This window comes from Lottia gigantea (assembly GCF_000327385.1).
Source record: "Lottia gigantea unplaced genomic scaffold LOTGIsca_42, whole genome shotgun sequence".
In the NCBI taxonomy this organism is placed as follows: Eukaryota; Metazoa; Mollusca; class Gastropoda; family Lottiidae; genus Lottia; species Lottia gigantea.
Window position 1 is genome coordinate 66,642 of NW_008709463.1, and position 26,740 is coordinate 93,381.

General features: G+C 32.8%; 3 protein-coding genes across 3 annotated transcripts; 1 reads left to right on the forward strand and 2 right to left on the reverse strand.

Annotated features, from left to right (window-relative positions):
* Nucleotides 1–2,693: 2,693 nt before the first annotated feature.
* LOTGIDRAFT_122783 (hypothetical protein) lies at nt 2,694–6,619 on the reverse strand (the record flags this gene model as incomplete). The annotated part of the gene is made up of 9 exons (XM_009060350.1): nt 2,694–2,805; nt 3,168–3,283; nt 3,792–3,920; nt 4,239–4,303; nt 4,544–4,691; nt 5,016–5,168; nt 5,452–5,691; nt 6,086–6,169; nt 6,485–6,619. The coding sequence occupies 9 exons, from the start codon at nt 6,617–6,619 to the stop codon at nt 2,694–2,696; spliced, it is 1,182 nt and encodes a 393-aa protein (XP_009058598.1).
* Nucleotides 6,620–8,065: 1,446 nt separating this feature from the next.
* Nucleotides 8,066–17,802, forward strand: LOTGIDRAFT_163798 (hypothetical protein; the record flags this gene model as incomplete). The annotated part of the gene is made up of 25 exons (XM_009060351.1): nt 8,066–8,128; nt 8,521–8,620; nt 8,650–8,709; nt 9,165–9,235; nt 9,684–9,873; nt 10,112–10,233; nt 10,341–10,342; nt 10,730–10,807; nt 11,079–11,133; nt 11,356–11,413; nt 11,545–11,687; nt 11,843–11,938; nt 12,331–12,510; nt 12,588–12,654; nt 13,103–13,281; nt 13,540–13,648; nt 13,858–13,944; nt 14,341–14,483; nt 15,546–15,650; nt 15,835–15,920; nt 16,103–16,241; nt 16,585–16,791; nt 16,921–17,056; nt 17,387–17,478; nt 17,674–17,802. 25 exons carry the CDS (start codon nt 8,066–8,068, stop codon nt 17,800–17,802), a joined length of 2,697 nt encoding a protein of 898 aa, XP_009058599.1.
* A 1,983-nt stretch (nt 17,803–19,785) lies between these two features.
* LOTGIDRAFT_123041 (hypothetical protein) lies at nt 19,786–21,298 on the reverse strand (the record flags this gene model as incomplete). The annotated part of the gene is made up of 4 exons (XM_009060352.1): nt 19,786–19,853; nt 20,345–20,417; nt 20,648–20,705; nt 21,243–21,298. Coding segments are annotated over 4 exons (255 nt in total), but the record flags the coding sequence as incomplete, so codon positions are not given.
* Nucleotides 21,299–26,740: the final 5,442 nt, after the last annotated feature.

Sequence of the window (26,740 nt, forward strand, 5' to 3'; positions counted from 1 at the left end):
AGCGTTTTAATAAGGGACAAGGACTGAATAGTCCCTACCCTAGAGGGTCACGTAATAGCCTTTAAATTTTTTCTCGATTGGCAGGGGAAATGACTTGGCAAAAATTGTACAGTTATATAATATCATTATTATTTATATAATATTCCTTGCTGCTTCTTTCATATACAATAGGGGGCACTGTGCAGTTGGTCAACGGACTCTCCTTTTGACTAAATGTCATTGTTGTAATGCAACTCTAAATTGCTTTCTGGATAGGGTCATTCAGTAGCTTTTTGGAAGACTGGAGTCCACTTTGCAATTGAGGAATGATATCCTCAAGCTAAGGTTACAACTTCAAATCTGACTTGGTACCTGTAATGTTCCATTACGCGTTTAAAAGTTTATTAACTCCTACCAATGTTCGCCAATTTATGTTGTTTATGATTTCGAGTTTCGTTTTACAGTTCCGATTGTTACTACTTGGTTTATTTAAACAAACTGGATCAGATATATTTTATACTTTTATTTCATCTATTTCAACTCATTATAATATTAACAATAATTTACAAATTATTTATAAAACAAAACACAAGTTACTTCATCATAACAAAAACAGACATTTATTTCAACAACTTCACTCCTAGGCCAGTGCTTCTGTTAGAGACTATCTCTTATAACACATTAGCATCTAATACTAAGAAATTGTTCTAGTCCATCTGATAATTGACACTCGACAGGTGAATAAGAAACACCCCTAATTTTACAAATGAGCTTTCCCAATTACATGTATTCAGATTAATACTCATAGAAACCACGAATGTGTGGAAGGGTTCAATTAAAATTTGAGGGGTGTTTAATACAGGTTTGACACAGTCCTGAAATCATTTTCCTTCAAATCAGTAATCATTATTAATTTTAGCAGTAGCCCCTGGGGCCTCATTCTTGAAAACTTAACTTAAGATGATTTTAGACATCTGATTGGTAAATCACTAAAATTTATTTTAAATCTGTTTTATTATCCAACCAGATTACTGTATTTCTTAAAATCTGGATTTATTTAAGTTAAGTTTTGGAGAATCTACATAATCTACAATTCTATAATAATATCAAAAAACACACAAAATACTAGATGATATACTAGATGATATACTAGATGATATACTAGATGATATACCGTATAAAACACTCTCATTCATCACACTCAAGATCACACGAAACATCATTCACAATAATTTCACCAAAATACATATTTCATGACACCTATAGAACTATATACTATCATGTGGATAGATTTTAAACATCATCTTTACAGAAGACAAGCAAACCAATCATAAATTTATAAAAATAAATGCAGAAATACCTCAGCATATTCTTATTGGAACGATGAAAATTACTTTTAATTCTGATACATCGATCATTAACTGAAATACATGGCACAAATTAGACAAAAATTCCAAGCTCAGATTCAACTTTTCTGTTCTTTTTTAGGTTCCGTTTCATCATCTGGTTCAGAATTTGGATTATTTTTATCCGTGTTGCTATTTTGATTTGCATTTTTCGTAGAGTCTTTATCCAAGCTATCCTTGTTTGATTTTAAAACATCATCAGTATTTTTAGTAACATTGTCTTTAGATGTACTTTCACTTTCACTAGGTTTTCGAATCAGATTTTGTTTTTGTTGAAGTAAGTTACGTATTTTCTCCACAGTTCCGTCTGCATCCTCAATCACTTTATGACCTGAAGAAAATTCAATGTTTTATAAAATTATTTACATCCTACTTTTTTGCACCTGATTGGGCTAATGAAGACAGACAACGCCATACAAAGTGTAATTAGGAAAGATTTGCCAGCATTAGCCTACTCTTTTTCCTGACCAGAATCACTGACAGTCAGGAAGGGGAACTGAATTGAAAATCCAAAGGTATTATCTCGAACTATGTCAGAACTGAACCCAGGACCTGACCTATTTCAGTGTGCGTCCCTAGTGAAGTTTGACAATTAGTCAATAGCTTGTTTAAAGAAAAATGCTGATCAGAAGCTTACATTAAATATAAATTAAAAATTTGATCACAACTAAAAAGACACCATCATCAACCGAACAATCTACGTTTAATTTTAGCCAAAATTCCTTCATCGTCAGCAGGTTCATTGTCCTTCACACCCTCTGTTCTTTTTTCCTGGTTATTATCTCCCTTTCCATCTAAAATATAAATAGAAAGGAAGATAATTAAAGGCCCTGTGGGCGTGGCCTAAACCATCTTCATGATGTCAAATTATTACGAACTTCAGGCTATATCTTCAATTCCAATAGCCACCTTTCTTGTGTCTTGAAATTTGTAAATGCAGTGATTTGATTGGATTGTACACCAGCAGATACAGCAAATCACAGCCCCTGATTGCATGTGAATCAAAAGTGTTTACTCTCTCCCTCTCAAGGGCTCTGATTGGCTATATTTTCATTCATGAGTGAGCGTACAATCCAATCAAATTGCTGCATTTACAAACTAATGTCATACAAGAAAGGTGGCTATATTGCAGTCGAAGATATTAATCAAAGTTCGTAATAGCTTGACATTGTGAAGATGAGTTTAAAAAGATATGCTTTTGTAAGTCTATGTTTTGACATGTTGTAGCTACCAGTTTATGGACAAAGCGAAATTTATTTCAGTTTTTAAGTTTTAATATTGATGATAGTGTCTTTCAGCCCTGACTTTCTACCTCCACCTACCAGTTTTAGTCTGTGCTATACCATTAATACTACCATCTGTATGTTTCTCAAGTTCAGCATAGGCTGACATTAATGCTTGTTGTTCTTTAGAAAGTCTCCTAGAAATATCAAATTGTGAAAAATACATAAAACCTGGGCAAAATGAACATCAAAATTGTATTATAGGCGAGAAAAATCATAAGAAGAAACCATTGAAATTCTAAATTATTTAGTAAAAGAGTCCCTATAGCACTAAAATGACATAAAAATAACATGAATGGAGTTTTACACCATGTGGGTTAATGACTACAGGTGACGCCATGCAGGGTGCAATGAGGAAAATTTTGCCAGGACAGCAGCATCTTTTTAATTTACAAATGGCGTACACAGCCTGTAGCACATGAGGCCTTGGTTAGATCTGTAAATAGCTATTAATTATTTATGATAAAATTTAATATATAAAACAAGGTAGATAACTTACGTAGGTATTTTTATTTTAAAATGAACATAATGATCACCATTACCATAACTATTGACCCTAGTTATACCCTTCCCAGCTAACCTTACTCGATCATGTGACTGGGTACCACTAGGAATCTACAACAAATAATAACACATCATCAACATTAGATATATTAAATTCACCAGACAGCTAAAACAGAACCTGAAACATGTTGTTACTCAGACTTTCACGCTATGCAATCTTTAGACAACTGACCAATTACCTATTTAAAATAGTGCTCAATACGTCATCAACTTTGGAAATATTGAAACAGAACCTGAAACATGTTGTTACTCAGAGTTTCACGCTATGTGATCTTCAGACAACTGAACCTCTGTCCATAACTCATATATAACTGAGTTAAAAAGGGTGTTGAATACATCAATAGTAGAGCAATATAAAAATATTAAAACAGAACCTGAAACATGCTAAACTGCCTGTGTCCCTTCTGAAGATTGACCATAATATGCATTATGTTCTTGCAAAGTTTTTATAAAGTTTTGTAGTTAATTTTCTACTTTTGATTGGGTAATATATATGTATCAGTATTAAGCATCCTACACCACTAGGAAATTGGTCCTAATATTTCCTCTGGCTACTTACATTTAATAAAATATCATCATAAATTCCTGGAATACGTATTGCACCTCCCAAAACAGCCTGCGACAAACTAATAGTTACATCACTATGTACATCAGAACCTTCCCGTCGAAATATACGACTTTTAGATACCTGAAAAAATTAATAAATATCATCACACATCTGAAAATATTTCAAACGTTAACACAAACTATTTTTTATCTTAAGGAAAAGAAATAACTAAACCATCAAGCTATTGTGTCCCTGTGTTACCAACATAAGACAAGTTAACTTGTTAAAGTTGAAAATTTAATTTGGCTACATTTAACAAATGATTTAAGTCAGATTGAACAATAATTTAAGTTGACTTTCATATTCGTATCCAACAATCAATGAGCAAGATATATTGAACATTTTCAATAAGATGTATATTATAGAGCTGTTGAATTAAAACACCCCAGATAAACTTACCTTAAATGTGATAAAGAGTTCTTGAGTGCCAAGAGGCATTCTGATAGTCTGTCCATCAGCAACACCTGAAAAATAGGCAACATTTGCAAAAATTTATCGAAATGATACAGAAACAGTAAATGTAGTGTTAAGTGTCTTACGAAAGTTTGAGGAAATATGATCAACACCATATATCATGATAATCCTGTTTTTCTTAACCAGGCAATATTACCAACATTATAAATTCCTATACCAGTATTTATCATGATAACAGTATATCACCCAGCCCTGTTCCTAGTCCAGTAGAAGAAAGAAAGTTACTTTACCTGCTGGAACTGGTACAATGATCTTTTTCCTTAAAATTATTTTTCCTTTCCCTCGACAATCTACACATGGATTATTTATAATTTGTTTCTGTCCGTAACATTGACGACACGTTGATCTCATCATAAATGGTCCGGTGCTTATGGTTTCCTAGCAAAATAAAATCAGGTGTACAGTGAATAAAATAGGCAGCATGGAGTTAGAAATACAGCCAATCAGATCCCTTCATAGAAACATTATGGCTTATTGTTTAAAGACTTCCTGTCGACAGCTATGATTGGCTGTATTTGCCATTTTTCAGTCCTATCAAAAAGTTGCAGACTTCAAACTTCTGTTTGATTATCACCGGCCAGGATTGAACCCTGGACCTTCATGTTAGTGAGCAAGCGTCTAATTCACTGAACAACCGCGACTCCCTAGATATTTATCAAAACGTGTTTAAAATGGAGGATAGAATAAAACAATAGTCCTTACCATTCCAGTTCCATTACATCGTGTACATTTACTGGGTTTACTACCAGGTTCAGCTTTACTACCCCCGCATCTTGGACAATTATCTTTAACATTTATAGTCATCTCTTTATTTACTCCACGAGCAGCTTCTTGAAATGTTAGATCCATCATCACCTTAAACAGATTCCAAAATACATGTAGTCTGGTATTAGCATTTAAGCAGTTCAACTAGTCAAAATAAGAACGAAATACCAGATCAACATTGTTTGTAAGGAAGTTCTTTTTTTGATAAAAACTTTTCCCAAAAAGTTTAACGCCAGTGGCTCCCCAAAAATGAAATCATTGGTTTTTCAATTCTTTTATGAACTTCATTTGATAAAACTTCTCTAAAAAGTTAAATACAAGTAGTTTCCAAAAAGTTAAAATATTTGTACTACCGTACGACTGATGTACCTACCTCTGTTGCTTGAGCAAAACCATGTTTAGATTCTTCAAAATCTTGATTTCCTGCAAACCCTCCAAAATTAAACCCATCTCTAAATATTGTCCGGAATAATTCCTCAGGATCGATGTTACTCTGGAAACCTTCGAAACCCTGCGTGCCTGATCTGAAACCCCCTCCTGGAAATCCCTGGCCCTGACTTCCTGCCATTCCATAATTATCATATTGACTTCTTTTACCAGTGTCACTCAAAACCTGAAATTCAAAACTTGAAATTATCATCTTGTCTCTTCTTCTTCTTGAGATTTTGTGACTCAAACCAGAAATTATCTTCAGGATTCTTGTTTCAAGGTAAATTAGAACTTGCCGAATGCATCCTGTTCTTCATGAGTTTTACAGCACCAAGTCAAATTCAAAATAGAGTCATTGGCCATTTGATAAGTTACTGTTTTTATCTCATATATTTTGTAAATATATCTATAAAATGAGCATAGGGTTAGAGTTAATCTTTAGTAGGGTCATAGGATGAAATAGGTCAGCTGTCTGAAGATCACACAGGGTGAAACTCTGAGTAACAACATGATTTAATATTTCTATCTTTTTAATATAAGCATGCTAACCGAATACAAGCAGTCATTGAAAATATTACCTCATAAGCTTCTGATACTTCTTGGAATTTACCAGCTGCTGATTTATCACTTTTATTCATATCAGGGTGGTACTTTTTGGCCAACTGAAAAAAACATAAATGGGTTTGTGTCACATGACAGTATTTACTCTTAAGACACAGAAAGGTAGAATTATTCCAATTAAAAGGGACTATCATTTCCATCTTCAATTCAAAATGCAACTCAAATTTAACACGTCTGATCTGTAACATCAAATGTCATATGATACCTGTCTAGAAAAGAATTTGATTATCACTGGAGACCATAATGCATACAGATAAATAAATTTTTTTAACTTGCCCATATTACTGAGAAGTTTTAGTAAGTATTTACATTATCAAGAATCAACCAGTCATAATTAACAATACTAGTAGGCCTACCTTATAATAAGCTTTCTTGATGGTAGCAGCGTCTGCATTCTTTGAAACACCCAGGACTTCATAGTAGTCCCTTTTATCCAGTTTACTACTGTGATGTATAGAACAAGATGGTGTAAATGTATGTTGAGATAACATCTTGCGACAGGCTGAAAAAAGAATGAATTGGAAATACATGGACATCAAGTTTTAAATCCTAATCTAATGATTTAACGAGACAGGTTTGCCATATTTAGGGATTGATTTGGGTCTTGATTAAATGTCTTCGATACTATGGTTAAGAGGAATATTTTTGCACCAAGCAATTTCAATGCTGTGTCCATTTATAATGTGTAGATCTAGATATATCAATCTGTGATTGGTTTGATCCAGTGCCAGTGGCAGCGGACATTGACATGACAATGTTGCACTTTCACTCTTGCAGTTGCAATTAAATGGAAACAAATCACATGCCATGATCAGTTGCTGTATCCCCAATGCTTATAATCTTCAAGATGGTCAAGATACGAGGTTTATTTCTAGAAAATTCCATGCACAGAATGGAGAATGAGTTGAGTCGAGAGATGACGTAATTTCTGAGACAAAAACCATTGATACCTTTCTTTGATTGCCATGACAACACAGAATTGGCACCACTAAGAAATCGAACAGATGGAACTTGAAGTGATTCGAGCCTTAAATTACGCAGGCCCATTGAAATCGAGGAGTTTGCAACACACTTCAATGACATTGGGCCGCATGCTCCTCTGATCGCCGCCATGTTGAAAATGACCCTGAGAACCGAAAGGATCTTTTCTCATTAAGAATATTTTATAATTGTAATTTTTGAGCAAAAAGCAACAAAATCAAATAAAATACACAAAAAATGAATAACACTCCACGAATTCATTCACTTTGGCACCATTTGTTTTTATTCCATTTTTGTATTCTTTTCGATATTCTATATAATTTCCATCTGGTTCTCTAAAAGGGAAGTCACTCTAAGTAAAATATCTCATGTAAATTTTAAAGGAGAAATTAATTTCGGTCTGTGCCTGAACTAAACCGGAAACTTCAAATAGCCATCAAAACAAGAATTTGGGAGACACATTCTGAACAAATTGTAAGGATAATTAATGAAATGGCTGAGTTATTTTTGTGTTTTCATATTCAATGTGTCATTGAGTACGGACAGAAACAAATTATTGCGAAATTATTGGCGTTTTGGCTAACAGATTAGTCACAATATTTGTCATTATTTTATGGTTGAATTCATCAAGAAGGAAGGACACGCCCCCTCAACTGGTGAAGTTTTGTGAGGAAGGGATGAATTAATATATTTGAATCGAACAAAAACCCAGATGTTTCTGTATTATATTTTGCATTTACCTTACTTGTATTATCCTAAAAGATTAAAGAAATCAGATACATATCACTGGTTTCACCTTGTTGCCAGATGGAGAAGGCCTAATGCTATGGTGTTGATTATATTTCAATGAAAAATGAATTTATTTTTAAATTTTAAACTATATTCATTAAGATAATGGTGTTGTTTATATTCAAATGATAACTTTATATTTCAAATTATTTTTTAAAGGGAGAAAAATGGCTTGGAGATTCAAAGCATCCAAATATAAAAATGCTGCAGTGAAGTTTCCCAAGAGAGAGGTCAGTCTAGAGAGCTTCATTTCAAATAATCATTCGCTTTAATGAACAATCATTCAATATTTAGCCAGGAGTCTTCACTAAAAATTGTGGTAGCTATCAATGGAAGGCATGCTTATACTAAAAGATACCCTTGTCTATTGAGCATCACTTTTAGTCCACTTACCGGTAGCCAATGATATTCATAAGCAGAAATTATAAACTGTAGCTCTGAAGTGAAATATTTTTGTTTTTGGCAAAAAATTTGATAATGGCACTCTCAATTCATGTTATAAACGAAGAAATGTCAAGCTTGAAACAATGTGATTATTGATTATTTTCTCTTTTTGTCCATAATATTTTATACCACTGACTGAGAATGATTCCTGATTTTATATTTGCTGATGTATTTTTAGGAATTGATATCAGAGTTACCAGTATCTAGTATTAGTCAATCTTTAGGGAATCATATAAAAGCTAGTAGTAAATATATAGTATTTAATACAGATATAGGCAGTAAGTATCAAATAAATCAGATATTACAGAGAAAACATTTCTGTCATTAATGTTGGTTCACTGGAAAGTGAAATATAGTTATTTCAATTGTAAAATTATCAAACCTTATATTTCTGATATTCTAACACGACACTCCATTCATTTCATTACATTTTCTATTACAGATGGAGGTAGTTTAGGTTATTTACTATTAAATACGAAAGGAAAACAAGATAGATCCAACATTCCCTTAATTCAGGCTCATTCTGGTAGGTACAGAATTATTCTTCAGTCAGTTCCATATACTATTCCAGTGACCAATTTTTATTTTGGACATCAGTTCATCTTATTCTGTTGACAATATTATCATATTTGGAATATGGATAACTGGTATTAATATAGGGCTATAATGTCCAGACCTCACTGATGAGGAGTACGGAATCAACAATGAGAATATTCCATGGAGAGTTTCTGTAAAGAGTAATGATCTCATGAAACTAAAACAAAAATGAATATACTGGTCTTCTAAACTCCATAATGACAAGAATTTCTTTTTATTTTGTAGATTTTGTAAATGATTTTGATTTTTCACCATTTGATGATTATCTGCTAGCAACAGGTTCTATAGATAACACAGTAAGTATACAACTTGACATAAAGATAACACAGTAAGTATATACATTGACATATAGATAACACAGTAAGTATACAACTTGACATATAGATAACACAGTAAGTATACAACTTAACATATAGATAACACAGTAAGTATACAACTTGACATATAGATAACACAGTAAGTATATACGTTGACATATTGTGACTTTAAAAATCATCCTTCATGTTGTGACTTTGACTCTCATCCTCATTAGTTCAAGAACTTAATAATAAGAAATTTAAAACAAGGAGGGTAGGGGGAAAGGGTTGGTAAAACTGGGGCAGCCTCATTTATTGGGGGGTCCATGGCCCCACCTGGTCCCATCTGGCCCCCTGTCTAGAAACACCCCTGGCTTGATTGTCAAAAATATGTAATGATGTTTATCTGTTAATCATTCTAATCTTATGTTATAATTTATTTTTCCAGGTTAAGATTTGGTTACTACCTGAAGAAAGTGGAAGCTCAGAAAATTTGACTTCTGCTGAAGTAACTCTTCCATCTCAAGAAAGGAAGGTAGAAAACGTCCTGTGGCATACCACAGCCGAGGGTCTACTGGCAGCTTCTACGCATAAAACAGTTAAAGTTTTTGATGTCAAACAGTCAAAAGAAGTTTATTGTAAGAACTCTTTCGATTCCAGATTTTTATATGGCCATGTGTGGTTCAAAATATGGCAAAGAAATGCTAAACATCTAAGGGTGATTTTAGTATTTAAAGTTTGACTATGGTTAAAAACTCCAAAGCCATGTATTGTACATATTGAAAATGGTATTTTTTCAGTTCAGCCCTACAAGACATTTAAAAATAATTACTTTTCAGGGCTGAAACACATTTAATTTTTTTTTGTATTTTTCAGCGCTAGAACACAATGATTTAATACAGAGTTTGAGTTGGTCTGGAAATGGTCAATTCCTAGTCACATCTTGTAAAGATACCAAACTACGCCTATTTGATCCCCGCAGCTCAACGGTAGCTCAGGTTAGTCTGTTTTCAGCCTTACCCATAACCCTTAGCCCTCACATCATAGTGATCAACAGTTGTGAATAGCTGTTATAAGTTTCTAACATATCTCTCATGTAACTGAGTTGTAAGTTGTATTCAGAAATCATGACCACTCTCATTATTCACAACAATATACAATTAGTAATCACTATCGTGTAAGGGCACCTTATTGTGGTATTAAAGATGAAATGATACTATAGAGAAAAGAACATTGATTTTCTGTACATTCATTTAAATTTGTATTTCAGGAAGGTCCTGGATGTCCCAATCTAAAAGAATCAAGAGTATTATGGCTAAGTAATAGAGACCAAATATTAACATCAGGTTTTGACAAGGTACGTTTAAATATTTCCTGTGATCTAACATCCAAAAACATGTCTTAAAATCATAAACCAGACTGATAAACTTCATTCAATGTTCACTGTAGTTTAAATAGAAAGTTTATAGAAAACTATCTAATATTTTAGAACAGAAAAAGAATCCTACAGTTACACGATGCTAGAAATATTGAAAATATTTTATGTTCATCATTTTACGATGTGTCCACAAGGTGAGTGGTTTATTCAAGTCTTTCATGCTGGGAAATAAATAAATAAATAAATAAATATTGGTTAGTTGTTATTTCTAGAGTGTTAAGAAACTACTGGAGAGAAAGGGGGAGGGGGTTGTGATTTATTAACATTTAATGTTTGAAGGTTGTAAGAAAAGGTGTGTTCTATGTGTTCAGCTTACAAATGTGATACATATAATTGGATTTAAAACCTAATAATTGTTTCCTTGTAATGCCCTAGTTTAATAAAGATATGGTGATTATATTTCAGTGTATTAATACCTCTATATGATAATGATACTGGTATGTTATTTTTAGCAGGAAAGGTGAGTTGGATACAAAGTTCGTTAATTGCTCTTGAGACAGAGTAATTACTCTAGCAGATAAATTTAAAAATACTAAAACAGAACCTGAAACATGTTGTCTCTCTGTGCGATCTTCAGACATATATTTGTGCATTAGAAATACAGAAATATTACTACAGAACCTGAAACTTGTTACACAGAGTTCCACACTGATAACTGATCTATTTATATTGAATTGTTTAGGGCGATGGTAGAATAACTTATTTAGAAGTGAATGAACAGGCTCCTTATCTAGTTGAAAGTAAGTATCCAATGTAACAACTCATTTCAAAGTTTCTGTTTCTTTTTCTCATCTAAATATTTGCTTTATCAGCAGGCCCTGTCTGATTTAAACTTTCAAACTTTTATATGAATTATCTTCTCTTGTTTTAGATAACGTAGAGAGAACAGATCAAATTAAAGGTGTCTGTTTAATACCTAAACGTGGTGTTGATGTAATGCAGGGAGAAGTAAATAGATTATTAGTTTTAGCTCAAAACAGCATCATTCCTGCCCCAGTTATAATTCCTAGAAAGGTACAGTCTTTTTTATCAGATATTTATTTCAGGCTATAACAATAAAAATCCAACTATCTTATTTCACAAACAATCATATTATAAGAAAATACCGCACTGACGACAAAATTGATCATAAGATGCACCTATAGACCACTCTATCTGTTTATTTGTAGACATATCGAGATTACCATGCTGACCTATTTCCTGATACACCTACTGGACATCCTAGTTTAACATCTGAACAGTGGTTACAGGGAGAAAATAAAGAGGTAAGAGTTATCTTGGTTTCTTCTAGTAAATGTTTTATTTAAATTTTTATGTATACATTGATGTATCTGTATCAGGTATCTATCATGTTTGTCAACTCAGAGCCAGGGGGGCCAGGGGGGAGCCCCACTTTCAAATTTTAATATCATTATGCTTAAGGGAAATAATTGCCCCCCCTTGATATTTCTGTGTCCCTTACCTGGCCCCTCTGACTAATAATTCACAGAACACCAGTGTATATCACATAGTTAATAATACAATGGATATTTTTTATTTAACAGCTATCTCCGATGAGTTTAGACCCTAACTGAAGTGGCTATATTAAATGAACATTTTAATAAACAAACAGAATTTAATTAGATTAATAATACAAGTGATATTTTGTATTTTATAGTTATCTCTGATGAGTTTAGACCCATATAAAAGACCAAAGATAGAAAGTAGAAGAGGGGAGATGTTTTCTGATAATCCCAGTATGAGTTCTACCCCCTCATCACCTATATCTACCAGCAGTAACAATACATCTGTAGCTAATAGTGTTAATAATACTAGTAAAGAAAACACTCCTGATAAGGTTTGTGTACATGTTATTATTGATGTGTATAAATAGTGATTATTAATGAGAGTGGCTGGCTGCATTGTCTACTCAAGCAAAGGAGTCAGAGAACCGGAAAAAACAGAATATTTCTAAGTAGCAGGTGGATAAAATTTGGACAAGGTCAGGCAATGGTTACTTTAGTTCATCATATAAAACTGTTGTAAATATTTCAGCCAATCGTAACAACCAAACCAGAAATAAAGTCAAATAAACCAATCATCGAGCAGAAACCAGCTACGGAAAAACTTTCAGATAATTCTCGTGAAGCAACGCCTGAATCTAAACCTGAAATTCCCAAAAAGTCATTTAAAGCATTCACAGGTAAAGTTTAAACTGCATTTTCAGCAAATTTCAACACTTTCAGATCACCTACCTCATATTATATGATATATATACCTATATGGGGGGTAAAGCAGGTGTTGCTAAGTGACATCACATAATATTAACGTCATACGATGTAAACCATATTACTTGGAGTTATACATTATACTTTTATATGGTATTTTAGGTTATTAAATGGATTATGTTTCTAGCAAAGAAAACAATCATCCTCTTAATTACTTTCCAGGTGTCCGAGCAACTAAATTTCGTCATCTAAGATCATGTATATTACATCGTAGTGAACATATTGAGAATATTCGACATCTAGATAGGACAGTTCCTGGTGAAAGTGATTTCTTCCACGCTAACAGATTACGTTGTGTGGTACCAATAGAAGGTGGAGGTGGCTCAGTCTCTGTTATAGAGGTATCTAACTTTTCTGGGTTTCATTAGAATGTGGGTATATTTTGCAGTCACTCCTGTCCGTCCGTCCTCAATTGGCTTTTGAACGCAGAAGAGGACACAGATTTAGTGTGTAGGATAATATCCACATAATCTTGGACAAGTTTGAATTTGGATACGAATCTACTAATTTTGATAAATGGGATGTGGTTTGGTAGGAAAAGTACTGTGTCCTAGTGACTTGACAAAATTCCTATAAAACTTGATTTGAATATATTATAGCTGGCTAATAAAGGTAAACTACCTAACACTGATGTACCAATGATACAAAATGGAAGTAAAGTTACAGATTATGTTTTTGATCCTTTTGATGACAGTCGACTTGTTGTATGTAAGTAAACAAATTTAGTTATTTTAGTGGAAAGAGTTTGGTGCTCTGGGTCCCATAATGAACAGTTACCCTGACATCAAGTAATACCAGACTTGACCACCAGAAAGGCTCAAATATCAGATTCTCCCTAAAGGTGCCCCTCACATCATATCAATCATCAGTTGGGTATGGTCGCTAGCCCTCTTAAGTTTTTTCTTTCTCTATTTCAGGTTGTGATGATGCTAGGATTCGAGTCTGGAGAATACCAGAAGGAGGTTTAACAGAGAATGTAGAAGAACCTGAAATGGTACTAAGAGGTAGGGAAAGCTTTTTATTTTATAATCAATCAATTGTATATTGATGACAGAATTCGTATTATTGTATATTGATGACAGAATTCGTATTATTGTATATTGATGACAGAATTCGTATTATTGTATATTGATGACAGACAAGTCATATAGTTTTGTATACTCCTTTTGTAAACCAGGTAGGAATGATTCCAACGTGAGATCCAATAGTCTTGTTAAAGATTGGTCATGAAGATACCTACAGATTACATTACCTAGTCTACTGTCACTGGTTAAAATACTTTTATAATTTAGATAAATTGAAATGTTTAATTGGGGTAATGAGGAAGGATAACATTACACAGTGTGCAATGAGGGAAATTTTGCCAGGACATCATTACTTGTATTACCTTTATTTTATAGGTCACACAGAGAAGTTATATTTTGCCAAGTTTCACCCGATGGCTAAAGATTTATTAGTTACGGCAGCATATCATATTAAATTAAAATTCTGGGATTTATCTGATGGTAGTGAGGTGATGGAGATTACAGATCATCCAGACCAGGTAGGGATTCATCTGATGGTAGTGAGGTGATGGAGATTACAGATCATCCAGACCAGGTAGGGATTCATCTGATGGTAGTGAGGTGATGGAGATTACAGATCATCCAGACCAGGTAGGGATTCATCTGATGGTAGTGAGGTGATGGAGATTACAGATCATCCAGACCAGGTAGGGATTTATCTGATGGTAGTGAGGTGATGGAGATTACAGATCATCCAGACCAGGTAGGGATTTATCTGATGGTAGTGAGGTGATGGAGATTACAGATCATCCAGACCAGGTAGGGATTTATCTGATGGTAGTGAGGTGATGGAGATTACAGATCATCCAGACCAGGTAGGGATTTATCTGATGGTAGTGAGGTGATGGAGATTACAGATCATCCAGACCAGGTAGGGATTTATCTGATGGTAGTGAGGTGATGGAGATTACAGATCATCCAGACCAGGTAGGGATTTATCTGATGGTAGTGAGGTGATGGAGATTACAGATCATCCAGACCAGGTAGGGATTTATCTGATGGTAGTGAGGTGATGGAGATTACAGATCATCCAGACCAGGTAGGGATTTATCTGATGGTAGTGAGGTGATGGAGATTACAGATCATCCAGACCAGGTAGGGATTTATCTGATGGTAGTGAGGTGATGGAGATTACAGATCATCCAGACCAGGTAGGGATTTATCTGATGGTAGTGAGGTGATGGAGATTACAGATCATCCAGACCAGGTAGGGATTTATCTGATGGTAGTGAGGTGATGGAGATTACAGATCATCCAGACCAGGTAGGGATTCATCTTCTGACATCATTATCACAAAATTTTCTATTAATACATAAAAACTCTAGCGATAGTGATGTCATAATACACTTAGTTTTAGTGGAATTGCAAGAACCACAGATGTCTGATTGAAAATTAAAATGGTGTAAATTGATTCTATCATATAAATTTTTTATAACCTTTTCTCAATCCTTTAAGCAGCCCTGATTGACTTTCTCTGTTTATCAGACAGAATCTGTTAGAAATAGTGAATCAGAATAGCAAAATTTTCGTTTATATTTTAGATATTTTGTTGTGCTTGGAGTCCATGTGGTAAATATTTAGCTACAGTATGTAAAGATGGTCAACTCCGAATTTATGATCCTAGAAACAGTTTACAAGCTATTAGGGTAAGATATTATCAATATAATCTTAGTTTGTCTGGTTCTGTTAGTTTTTAATATGTAAATCTGATGTTCTTTTTGTCTGTTTAAAGATAAGAATTTAACGACCAAAGCTCAATTTTTTTTTACAAATGTGTGGGTAAATTAGTTTTGCTTAAGAGTTAATAATCAAAAGTAACATTGTTTTCAGAGTGGACCAAGTCATCAAGGAACTAGAGGTGCTAGATGTGGCTGGGCATTAAACGGAAAATATATTTATACTTCAGGTTTCTCCAAGTAAGTCTTCTTTTTATTGGAAGAAATGAATCCTGTCTGTATACATACTTAACTGTATCATTAGATTATCCTGCACTGGATGATATATCTCTTATAATCGAGGCTTTATATGTTATAGTTCTATAAAACTAGCCTATTTAAAGATATTTTTAAAGTGTTATATATTATATTATATTATATAGGAGCAGTGTTAGAGAGATAATTCTATATGATAGTAATGATTTATCAGAGAAAATAGCCAATGGCACTCAAGATACTTCACCATCAATATTAATACCATTTTATGATGAAGATAGTAGTACTGTATTTCTCACTGGTAGGGTATGTATATATTTATATATTATAAAATTACTATGAAAGATCTGACAATTCAATATACCCATATAATCAGTATTTCTGTCTTCATAGCTAGAAATCACAACATATATATGAACAAATGGGTTACTGAACAATATAATATTAAAGGAATACTACCTGTTAGAATGAACATTAAATTTAAAGTCTCGAACTTGGTCAAAAAGTGTATATATTCTTCAGTTAGACTTACCAGGTGTCATGACTAAAGAATAGAATTTCTATATAAGATGATATATCTATTAAACTAAGTGAAGTATGTTTTGTTTAATTAATCAGCTAATTAATTATATTTGAACTCTTCTTTCAGGGAGATCGCCAGATATTTGCATATGAAATATCGACTGAACACCCCCATCTGTTTCCATTAGCAACGAGTAGTTTTGGAACGATACATCAAGCTCTGTCGTATCAAACTAAAGATAAATGTAACGTTAGAGACGTAGAGTTTGCTACAGCGTGGAGATTAACCAAAACTACTATAGAACCAATCGTATTCAACATACCTAGAGTTAAGGTGGGTACACGCCTCCATTGTTATGTTTGATTGTGATTGGTTGGTCGGTAGGAGACAAGACACCATTCTATGATATTATGATCTTGACAATTGTTTTATTCTTAATAATGTAAAAATTTCACTCTTCAGAAAGAATTTTTCCAAGATGACTTATTTCCTGATACAAAAGTTACATGGGAACCGGTTTTATCTTGTTCAGACTGGTTACAAGGACAAGATGGCCACCAGAGAAAAATCAGTTTAAAACCAGATGATATGGAAACATGTAAGTGAAGAGATTGTAAAGAGGTTTTCTAAATTATTTATGTGTATCGGGGACATATCATCAATTTACACCATTCCAATTTTAAGTCAGACGTCTGTGGTTCCTGCAATTCCACTAAAACTAAGTGTTTGATGATGTCACTATTGCAAAAGTATAGTATTATATAGTATTAGCAGCAACAGTGCTATCTATGGAATACCAAAACGGAAAAAAAACTTACATGAAAAAATCATATATCAAGAAATTCATATCCAGAAATGAATTTTATTTTTATTCCCCAAAATTTAATGTGACAAATTTTAATCATCATGACGTCTGCTTCATTTTCAGTGACTTCTCAGCCAGTTTTAGAGAAGAAACCAAATAAATATGAAAGTTTTAATCAAGATACGTATAAATCAGACGATCAAAAGAAAGAAGAGGTAGGAAATTAACTGCTTTATACTAGAAAGAATTAGCTTGAAATTTTAGTCACGCCCTTCCTAAAGAACCTGAAAGTCTTTGGAAGTTTGGATATACCTTTCATCCAATTCATTTGCAACTTCAGAAGTACACCTTATTGTGCTTTGATTTGTTTTGAAAAGTAGGAAGTAAAACTCGATTTATTTCTATTATAGTTACTGAGTGCCATGACAAATAAACTAGAACTACATGATGATCCCCTACCTCAAGATTTAACAGAGGGTGTAGATGAAGATGAATGGGTAAGATGGTATTTCTATTTATACCTCAAGGGTTCCAAATAATCTGGAAAAGGTTCAGGATATGGCTCATCTTTATAATGTCAAGCTATTACGAACTTCTTCTTATACCTTGACTGCAATAGCCACCTTTCTTGTATCATCTTATACTTCTTCACAATGTTGAGCAATTACAAACTTCGTGTGACATCATTCCACATTATTCTTGTATCATAGAATTTGTAAATGCAGCAATTTGATTGGATTGTTCCTTAGCGAGTACAACCAATCATGTGCATTTCTACTCTTTTTCATGACTTATTTTTTCTTTTCTAGGATGATTATTAAAGAAGAAGAAGATACCTGGTCCTAATTACTGTCTAGTTTTCAATTTATATATTTAGAAACATTATTCCACCATTATAGTGTATCAGAGGGCAGGGTGACATTGTTTTACCATCCTTTGGCCTTTTTTTAATTTAGGTTATCCATTTTTGTCAGATACCCAATACCAGAGTGACCATCCCCCATGTTTTATTATCCTAGTCCCCCTTCTAAATAGTGCCAGTATTTGTTTCATATTGAATGCATAATCTATAGTGAAATATCTATAGTGAAAGTAGTATTGGAGAAAATGTCTTTACTAGATGCCTCTAGAAAAGTGGCACTACAGGCAGCAAAGTCATTTTTTTGTTGAATCATGCACAGGTGAGGAAAATATAGATCAAAATTTATTTTTTTTATAAAACTTATGGTCAATGCCTGATTCTTCAAATTTTATACTTATGAAACCCTATTAAGCAATTCTACAGAGCAGCAATTAAAGATTGTTCAATGGATTGTGTTGAAGTTATGAAGGATGAATATTAAACTAAAGACAGTTAATGAGGCTGCTCATGCAAATCAAGATAACATCTCAATGTATGTAGATAGAGTAATATTGTATAATAAAGGGCAGGAATGTTTGGATAGGGCAGCAACAATTCAATCAACAATTGGTAGCTTCATTTTTTGTCACAAGCAATAGAACTATTTGTTTTAGTTTAAGATTTTATAGCAATTTGTCTGTTTAAGAAACAAAATGTTTATAATTTGTACAATAATATGATGTTTTATAATTGACATGATATAAATAATATTTCAATAACTAGAATAGAATTTTTTCTATGAAAACAGAAGAATTAACATAAAAGTGAAAAGAAGACTAAAAAAGAATTAACAGAGAGCAAAGATATTTATCTATATCCAGGTCTGTTTCATAACATTACAGTCCACTTTTTCTGTGTGTAATTAAGACTTCATGTCTTGAGATTTGAACCCAGATGCACACTAAAATCTTAATCATTCTATCCTCTAAACACTGTCCACAAGGTGCAGAAAAGTAGGACGTAAAACTCCTTTCATTTTACACTCTCATATCAAGTCATCACTCTGTATCAAAGACAATGGGTGATATTAATTAGTTTAAGACTAGAATGATATTTAAAAGTGAGGAGTACATGTGTTCAGTATTATCAAAAAAAGTGTGTTTATTCTATAATTGTCTTGTGTTTGTGATGAATCATAACATAACAATGAAATTAACATTAAATATAAAAGAAAAAAATATCAAATCCCCTCTCCCATATACATGTAAGATGTTATAAAAAAAAACATAACATTAAATAACCCAAACCAAATATTTAACAAAGAAAATGAAATTTTAACTGAAACTGAAACATATGATGGGTTGAGCTGAATTTTGCTCTAATCCGTATGACCTTTATAGTTTTAAATTATATGAAAATTTATCACCCTTCAGCTTTGATGGTATTTAGTGTCTATCACGGCCCGTTTTTCTTCTCATTTCACATCAACACATCCTTGGAAAGTATATTCTAAGGGAGCCAACTCTGAAATCCATATCCTTCAATCCTTGTTAACGTTCCTCAACTGGCAAATATTCAGCAACAGAAACAAGAATTCACAGCCAGGATGGTACTGGTATAATATAATAAAGAATGATGATAAATCTTTGATTTTAAAAGAAGTTCATAAATACACTCTGTATCAGCAACATCCTACCCTATCTCTAGGTATTAATCTTAATTCTGAACCATGTTTTAAAAATACATTTCCTGAAAGATAAAGATAAGTTGATTAAACAAGGTGGACAGAAATCAACAGTTTAAATGTGCTTTCAGAGGGGTTTTAAGTCTTGTGCTTCAGGAACACTGTATACTAGCCAATTAGGGTAAAATCATCATAGCCACTGATTTCACCTGAAGCCAAATTGTTTGAAATCATCTGTTGAGGCCTTTGATTCAGAGTATTCTACAGTGTACAATCCAATCAAATCGCTGCATAAACAAACTTCTGTGACACAAGAAAGGCAGTTATTGCGAGGCATAATCTGGAATAGCCCGACAATGTGAAGATGTAATTGGACAAACCTGGAGGCGATCCTCAATTACTTTAAACATATTCAAGAGGTTTATTGGTTATAACATAACATAAAGATTATTTAGTCTATCAAGAAGTCTGTAATCATTAACATTCCTTTAAAAGCATCACAAACTCAGAGACTCATTGCTTTGGATTATTTAGTTTATCATGAATTGATACCTACCTGCGTTTTGAGCTGGATTAATTCCTATTCCATCATTAGTAATAATAGCACTAGTAGCTGCTGGAACTTTAAACTGAAACGCACAAAATCAAATTGATGAAGACCACAAATCAAAGCTTTCCCCGTGTAGGTAAGCTTAACCATCATGAGAATTAATCAGATCAAATTTTGCCTGACAAAACAAATCAGCCAAGATGTAAGAATTCGTAATATTTGTCCTTGAGCTTGCTATAAGCTGTCATTGTATGTATACTAAACCACCATATTGTGGTTATGTTTCAATATAAAATTCTCTATACCCACCTCTTCTGCAGCAAATTTTAACACAGCTGTAAATGGAGTCTGTTCAGGAACACTTAGACTGAAAAAAAAATTGTAGATCAACATCATTTAATCTTAAATAGTCTAATCAGTTTTCAATAGATCAGTAAGAATTAGTAAGTGGAATTCTGTTTAAAATCAGCCTGTATCAAGTTTTTTTTTTGCAATAAGATAAATAGTGATTTCAAAATTTATGTCACCATCATAGACTTAGACCACATTGGGAGACATTCTTCAACATATATTGATAATAAAAGTGATATTAAACACAGTGGATCACTGTCCAATAACGTATGGCTTACAGTGGTTTCCCCCCTTAACAAGTTCCTCGCAGAGTATCACCCATAAAAACCTGCATTTCGTCTGCATTTCTTCATTTTCTCGTTCTTAAACTCTAAAGTTAGGTCTATGTTTGAAATACAAGGAATTCCAATACTAACACTGCTTAGGGTTAGAGTCTTCTGTTGAATAGTCGCTTGTTACCTTTCAACCACCCTAATCACTAAAGAGAAACAGCCTGGGCCATGGGCATGGCAATATGAATGTAAACAGTCAACATATGGAATGAAAAACTTACACTTTATATGGGAGCTTGGGATCAGACGTCAGCGTTATTTTGAACGTAACTTTCGACCTAAATAAAACAAAAGTTCAAAATAACATACTTTAAATCATTAGAATATTTCATGACAACGAAACCAGTAATAAAAGAAAATAGAAGACACTCACATTTTGCGTTCGCTTCGCCGACACGAGTAACCGGAAGTAAAGCGACGGAGCAAATTTCTGCAGACGTCTCGGTCAGCCCCAAAAATATTCACAATTTATCAAAAAATATGACGCAGGTTTGATTGAAAACAACAAAGGCGGTTCAAAAGAAGATGTTTACTCCGAGCTCATAAAAACGTCTCTTTTATTTTTAATTTACAATTTGTTTTCCGTTAACGTAAGAGGTTAAAGGTCACCGGGCCGCCACGATAGTAGCGCCACTGAACGGTAAAAAGAGAAACAAGCATCTGTTATTATTTGGTCATGTGATTTCATTGCCTATGGTCATAACTAAAATGGCCTTGCGCAGAACTGTACATATTTTAATTTTTTGTTTATTAATTCCCTCAGTGATTTTAAGTGAGGAAAAATATGATGGCAATTTATTAGAACATAGCGAAGACATTATAAAATCGCAAGATGCGGAAGAATCACTTTATAAAAAGGATATAACGAAATTGTCAGGTAGGGAGGCGTGTAATTTTTTTTTATCTTTCTTAAGAAATTTGATCTCATCTAGTCAATAATATTTATTATTTTAAGATTAGGTAACAGACCTCGACAATTTCTGTGAGATTTTCTTACACCAGAACGCGTTTCTTCAATGTTATGTGGTTTAAATCTTTTACATCTTAAAAAATATAATCCGCAATTTGCGGTAAATGTCTCTTTTTAATTTTTTTCGGCAAAATTTAAAAAAAAATTGTCAAGGTAAACAAAGTCAGTCATAATATTGACATTGATTATAAAGATATGTACACTATTTGAATACATCATGGGAAATATCCGCAACCTGAGCGCATTTTTACAGTTGTGCGGCAAAATTTGATAACATACAAAAAATATAACATATGCATCTGCCTTTTCTTTATTCCCTTATGAATAGTAGGCTACATGGCAACACGGTGGCAGAATCAATGATAATAGTGCCTCCCATGACACTCATTCCTGGAATAATTTAATAGCAACAAATCTAAACTTCGTTAATTCTATACATATATAACGGAGGGTCTATGATATTATTTATGTGTTATTTTATAGTTGTATACACTATAGACTAGGACAAGAGTTTCAGTGATTTTGAATGTTTAAGCTTGATCATATTGATGATAGAGCACACATGTTTGGTGCCATTCCAGAAATGTTATCAAAATGCAATCAACAACTTAAAAGAACCACCGTTTATTGTTTTAGACAGAAAGGGGTGGAAATCAGGATATAGATTTACTGATAGCCTACGTTAGATTTTTTAGACTCTTTAAAAGGCACATTGAACTGAAACAAGTTGAATTTTGAGTTTGAGGTCTGGTCTGTTGGCTATTTCTTTAAGATACCTCGGAAAGTGTTTAAAGACTAATAGGGATAAATAATTAATTTATCAATACAAGTTACTTTAGAATCTCACTAAAGGTTTGGACAATTTACCGCGAAAGGTAGCCTCAGTGTTAGGGTACAGTCCCTCGAATACTGCTAAACTGAAAGACAGGGGTTTACAGCCTGGGGGTAATAATGACATTCCCGACTAGGTTGTGCCAGGTGTGAGTCGATCCTTCAGGCATAAAATCATTTGAATTTAATATTGATATAGATGTTGAATGGCTGTGTTTGGTTTGTTTAATTTAAATGAAGTATTGAAGATGGTAGCGGTAATGTCGGGCTAAGTTTTATTTCAACTCGTACAATTGTTATCGTGGTTAAGGCGACTGTCACTGTTAGGTACTATCTATAGTCAGAGATAACACAGTGTGATTTGAGGTACACGGTAACAAGTCGACTGTACTTGATATATCAGTTCGCAGGTACTTGGTGCTGACACGATATACTGGTACTTATACTGGTCAAAGTCATACACTTTGCTATATTTTTCGAAATGAGAATGACCCATAGGAGGGGAAGGACAGGGGCTTGTATTTAGGCTACAAGAACACTACAGACATGTCATTTTGAATTTTCTATTACCGTGAACTTGGAAACAGGCGATGGGTGACAGTAAATGTAATTCCTTGTATATCAAATGAACGGGTGCATACATGATGGCCTTCTTGCACGAAACGTTTTAATGGTTCAATTTGACATCCTTGTCGAACATTACATTTTATAAAAGAGAATCTAACATGTCAACTTTTTCAATCTGCATTTACATTCGGAAAACTTAACACAAAGATGATTTTAAGATGTTAATAAATTTTATTTGAATTCGATCACCACATCTATATTCTGGGGGGATACCGATGCATCAATGAAGGACATGCTCGTTCTTTTCGGAACACCTGCTACAATAATATGACTGAATTACTGGATAAGCAAATATAAAATATAATTTGCATAATAACGGCATCAGAAACTGCATATAACTTTAACCCATCTTTTATTGACAAGCACAACTCGATGTTATATATTTGATAAGAGAGACGAAAAGATATAAAGCAACTGGAGAACACGTTTTCCCTTTCAAATCACTATATAAACATTATTTTTACCCGTTTTCTATAGTTCTGTAATGTTGATACGAGACGACCTCGTGTCTTTATTAGTCCTATTTGGTAATTGAACGATAACTTTGATGTTGCAAAATATAAGTCAAGTTTAATATTCTCCGAGATTTTCTTTTTACATTCGTGGGAAATTTGTCTTAAACTTAAATGTTGTTGAATATTGTATCGAATTCTTTTACCTAAGCATTTGTCTTCCATAAACAGTTGTACTCTTCTCGAAACATCTGATGGTACTTGTCTTTGGAGGAATCCACTACTATACAAATGTTACTCTCGATTTTGATTAATCGATTGTCTTGTATGGATTTTGATAACGATAGTGGCATTAGACAAGGATGCTCTCTCGAAACCCTTCGATTTTTATACAAATTTTAACGACTTTTTAACTATGATTTTAAAACAGAGAAACGAATGTAATTTCATCAATCTTGTATATTTGCATATTATTTTTATATGTTTAGTAAAAACCAAAATATACATAAATTTATTACTATAGGCCTACTTAAAAATGTATATAACCTGTATTTTATTCTGTTCATTTTTACCAGTTTGAAATTGGCGTAAGTCAAGGGTGTGTTTTAAGGGTCTTATTATTCAATACTGAAATAAACGACTCTACAACATTATATATAAACAATATACAGACCTTTTCCTGAATTAAATTCATTCATTTGTAGGTGTAGTAAATTTTTAAATCGTAAAATTAAAGGGTTTGAATAAATAAAAATTAAATAGAGCGAGTGGTTTTGATAATATCGATAAGTTTTATATTTCACAATAATCAACAATAAACACAATAAAACCATTAGTGGAAATATCGATATTGAAAGGTTTTTTAAAACTTTTAATAAAATACATGATTAATCAGCGATTCATCTTTCTAGAACACCCGTCAAAGATATTTCAGTCCCACCTTTTTCATTCTTTAATCAAATCGATTAATCCTTTTCACCTAGTGGTACTTCTCGTTTGAGGAGTCCACTATCATACTATTATTGCTCCTGTCATTCTTTAATTTGGTTACTGGAATTGTTTTGCTTGTACAACTTTTATTCGGACTGTTCATAACTGCTCATATTTTCAAGAAATGTTTTAGACAATTCGAATTTTAAACTGCGTTATTATCACAAATTAAGAATATGGGATCTCCACCTAAGATTTGTAATAATAATGATATTTTATCAGTTAAAACTCTATCAAGATTAAATATGAGACGATTGTCCAATATACGGTGAGATACGAAGGTTATTATTTGTAATGTTGGCGGTGACAGGCTCGCCTTGGTTCATCCACTCTCTGTCTCAAGAAAATCACTCGACTATTGTTTTTAAAATTACAATGTTTCAACTACTAACCTATTCTTCTTACACTTGTCATATTTTATAAACCGTCCAAAATACCATCGAAACGTGTGTAGATCAACTTTTCAAATTTGGCATTTTCAATTCTTCTCGTTCGATAGCCATTAGACCAGTTATACGTTATGAAATAGCAGTTTATGGAAACAAATTATCGTTGAAATATTCGTTTTATATTAGTTCGATAAAAGTTTAAATCAGATATGAAATTAAAATAAAAAGCTATGACTGTATTGATACCTGGTGAAGAATGAGTAAGTGAAGTTCGTAAAATATACAATTGCGCTGGACATTCTTTTTTTAATGAAATATAGAATAAATATGAGTTTATTTACCAATAACAAGATGGTACAGATTATTAAAATATCGAGATAGCTGCCTTAATTTTTAATTTAAAAGTCAAATGAAATCTTATATATTATGTGTCTCTAAGTGACTTACTCCTTTATGTTATTATTTTTAAACTTTGGCTAATTCAAATTTTTATGTTCGACACCTGTCTTTTTACATTATTATAGTTATAGTTAAATGGACTCTGTGAAGGGTGGCGAGTTGACAAAGTTGCGAGTCAGTATCAGGTGTTGCAGAAGGTTGTATCTTTCCGTCTCAACTATTGTAAAGTGATCCAAATTGAAGGATCTAATATGGCATTGGTATACAATTAGTTGTTTCTGTTCAATATTTCTAGATATTTTTTTTAAGAAAAACTCACTTCGCTATTTTAAAAGTTTGACTTTGAAAAATGATGCAAATGGTCGAAGACCCCCTAACGACATGAGTACAGAAAATTGTTGCTTCTTTATTGTGTCTTTTCAATATTTCTAGATATACAAGGCCACACTAGATCTATTTTAAAAGTTGGCATTGAAAGGGTTTAAGTTGAAGGATGGTCACGTAACATTAAGATGAATAGAGTACTGCTATAACTTACTAGTGGACACGTTTACCTATTGTCTAGTGGTTTACATCGTAAATACATAATAAATACTCCACTCATTATAATATTTAAACACTTACATACCATCCATTATAAATATATACCATCCATTATAAATATATACCATCCATTATAAATATATACCATCCATTATAAATATATACCATCTATTATAAATATATATCATCTATTATAAATATATACCATCCATTATAAATATACACCATCCATTATAAATATATACCATCCATTATAAATATATACCATCTATTATAAATATACACCGTCCATTATAAATATATACCATCCATTATAAATATATACCATCCATTATAAATATATATCATCTATTATAAATATATACCATCTATTATAAATATACACCATCCATTATAAATATATACCATCCATTATAAATATATACCATCCATTATAAATATATACCATCCATTATAAATATATACCATCCATTATAAATATATACCATCTATTATAAATATATACCATCTATTATAAA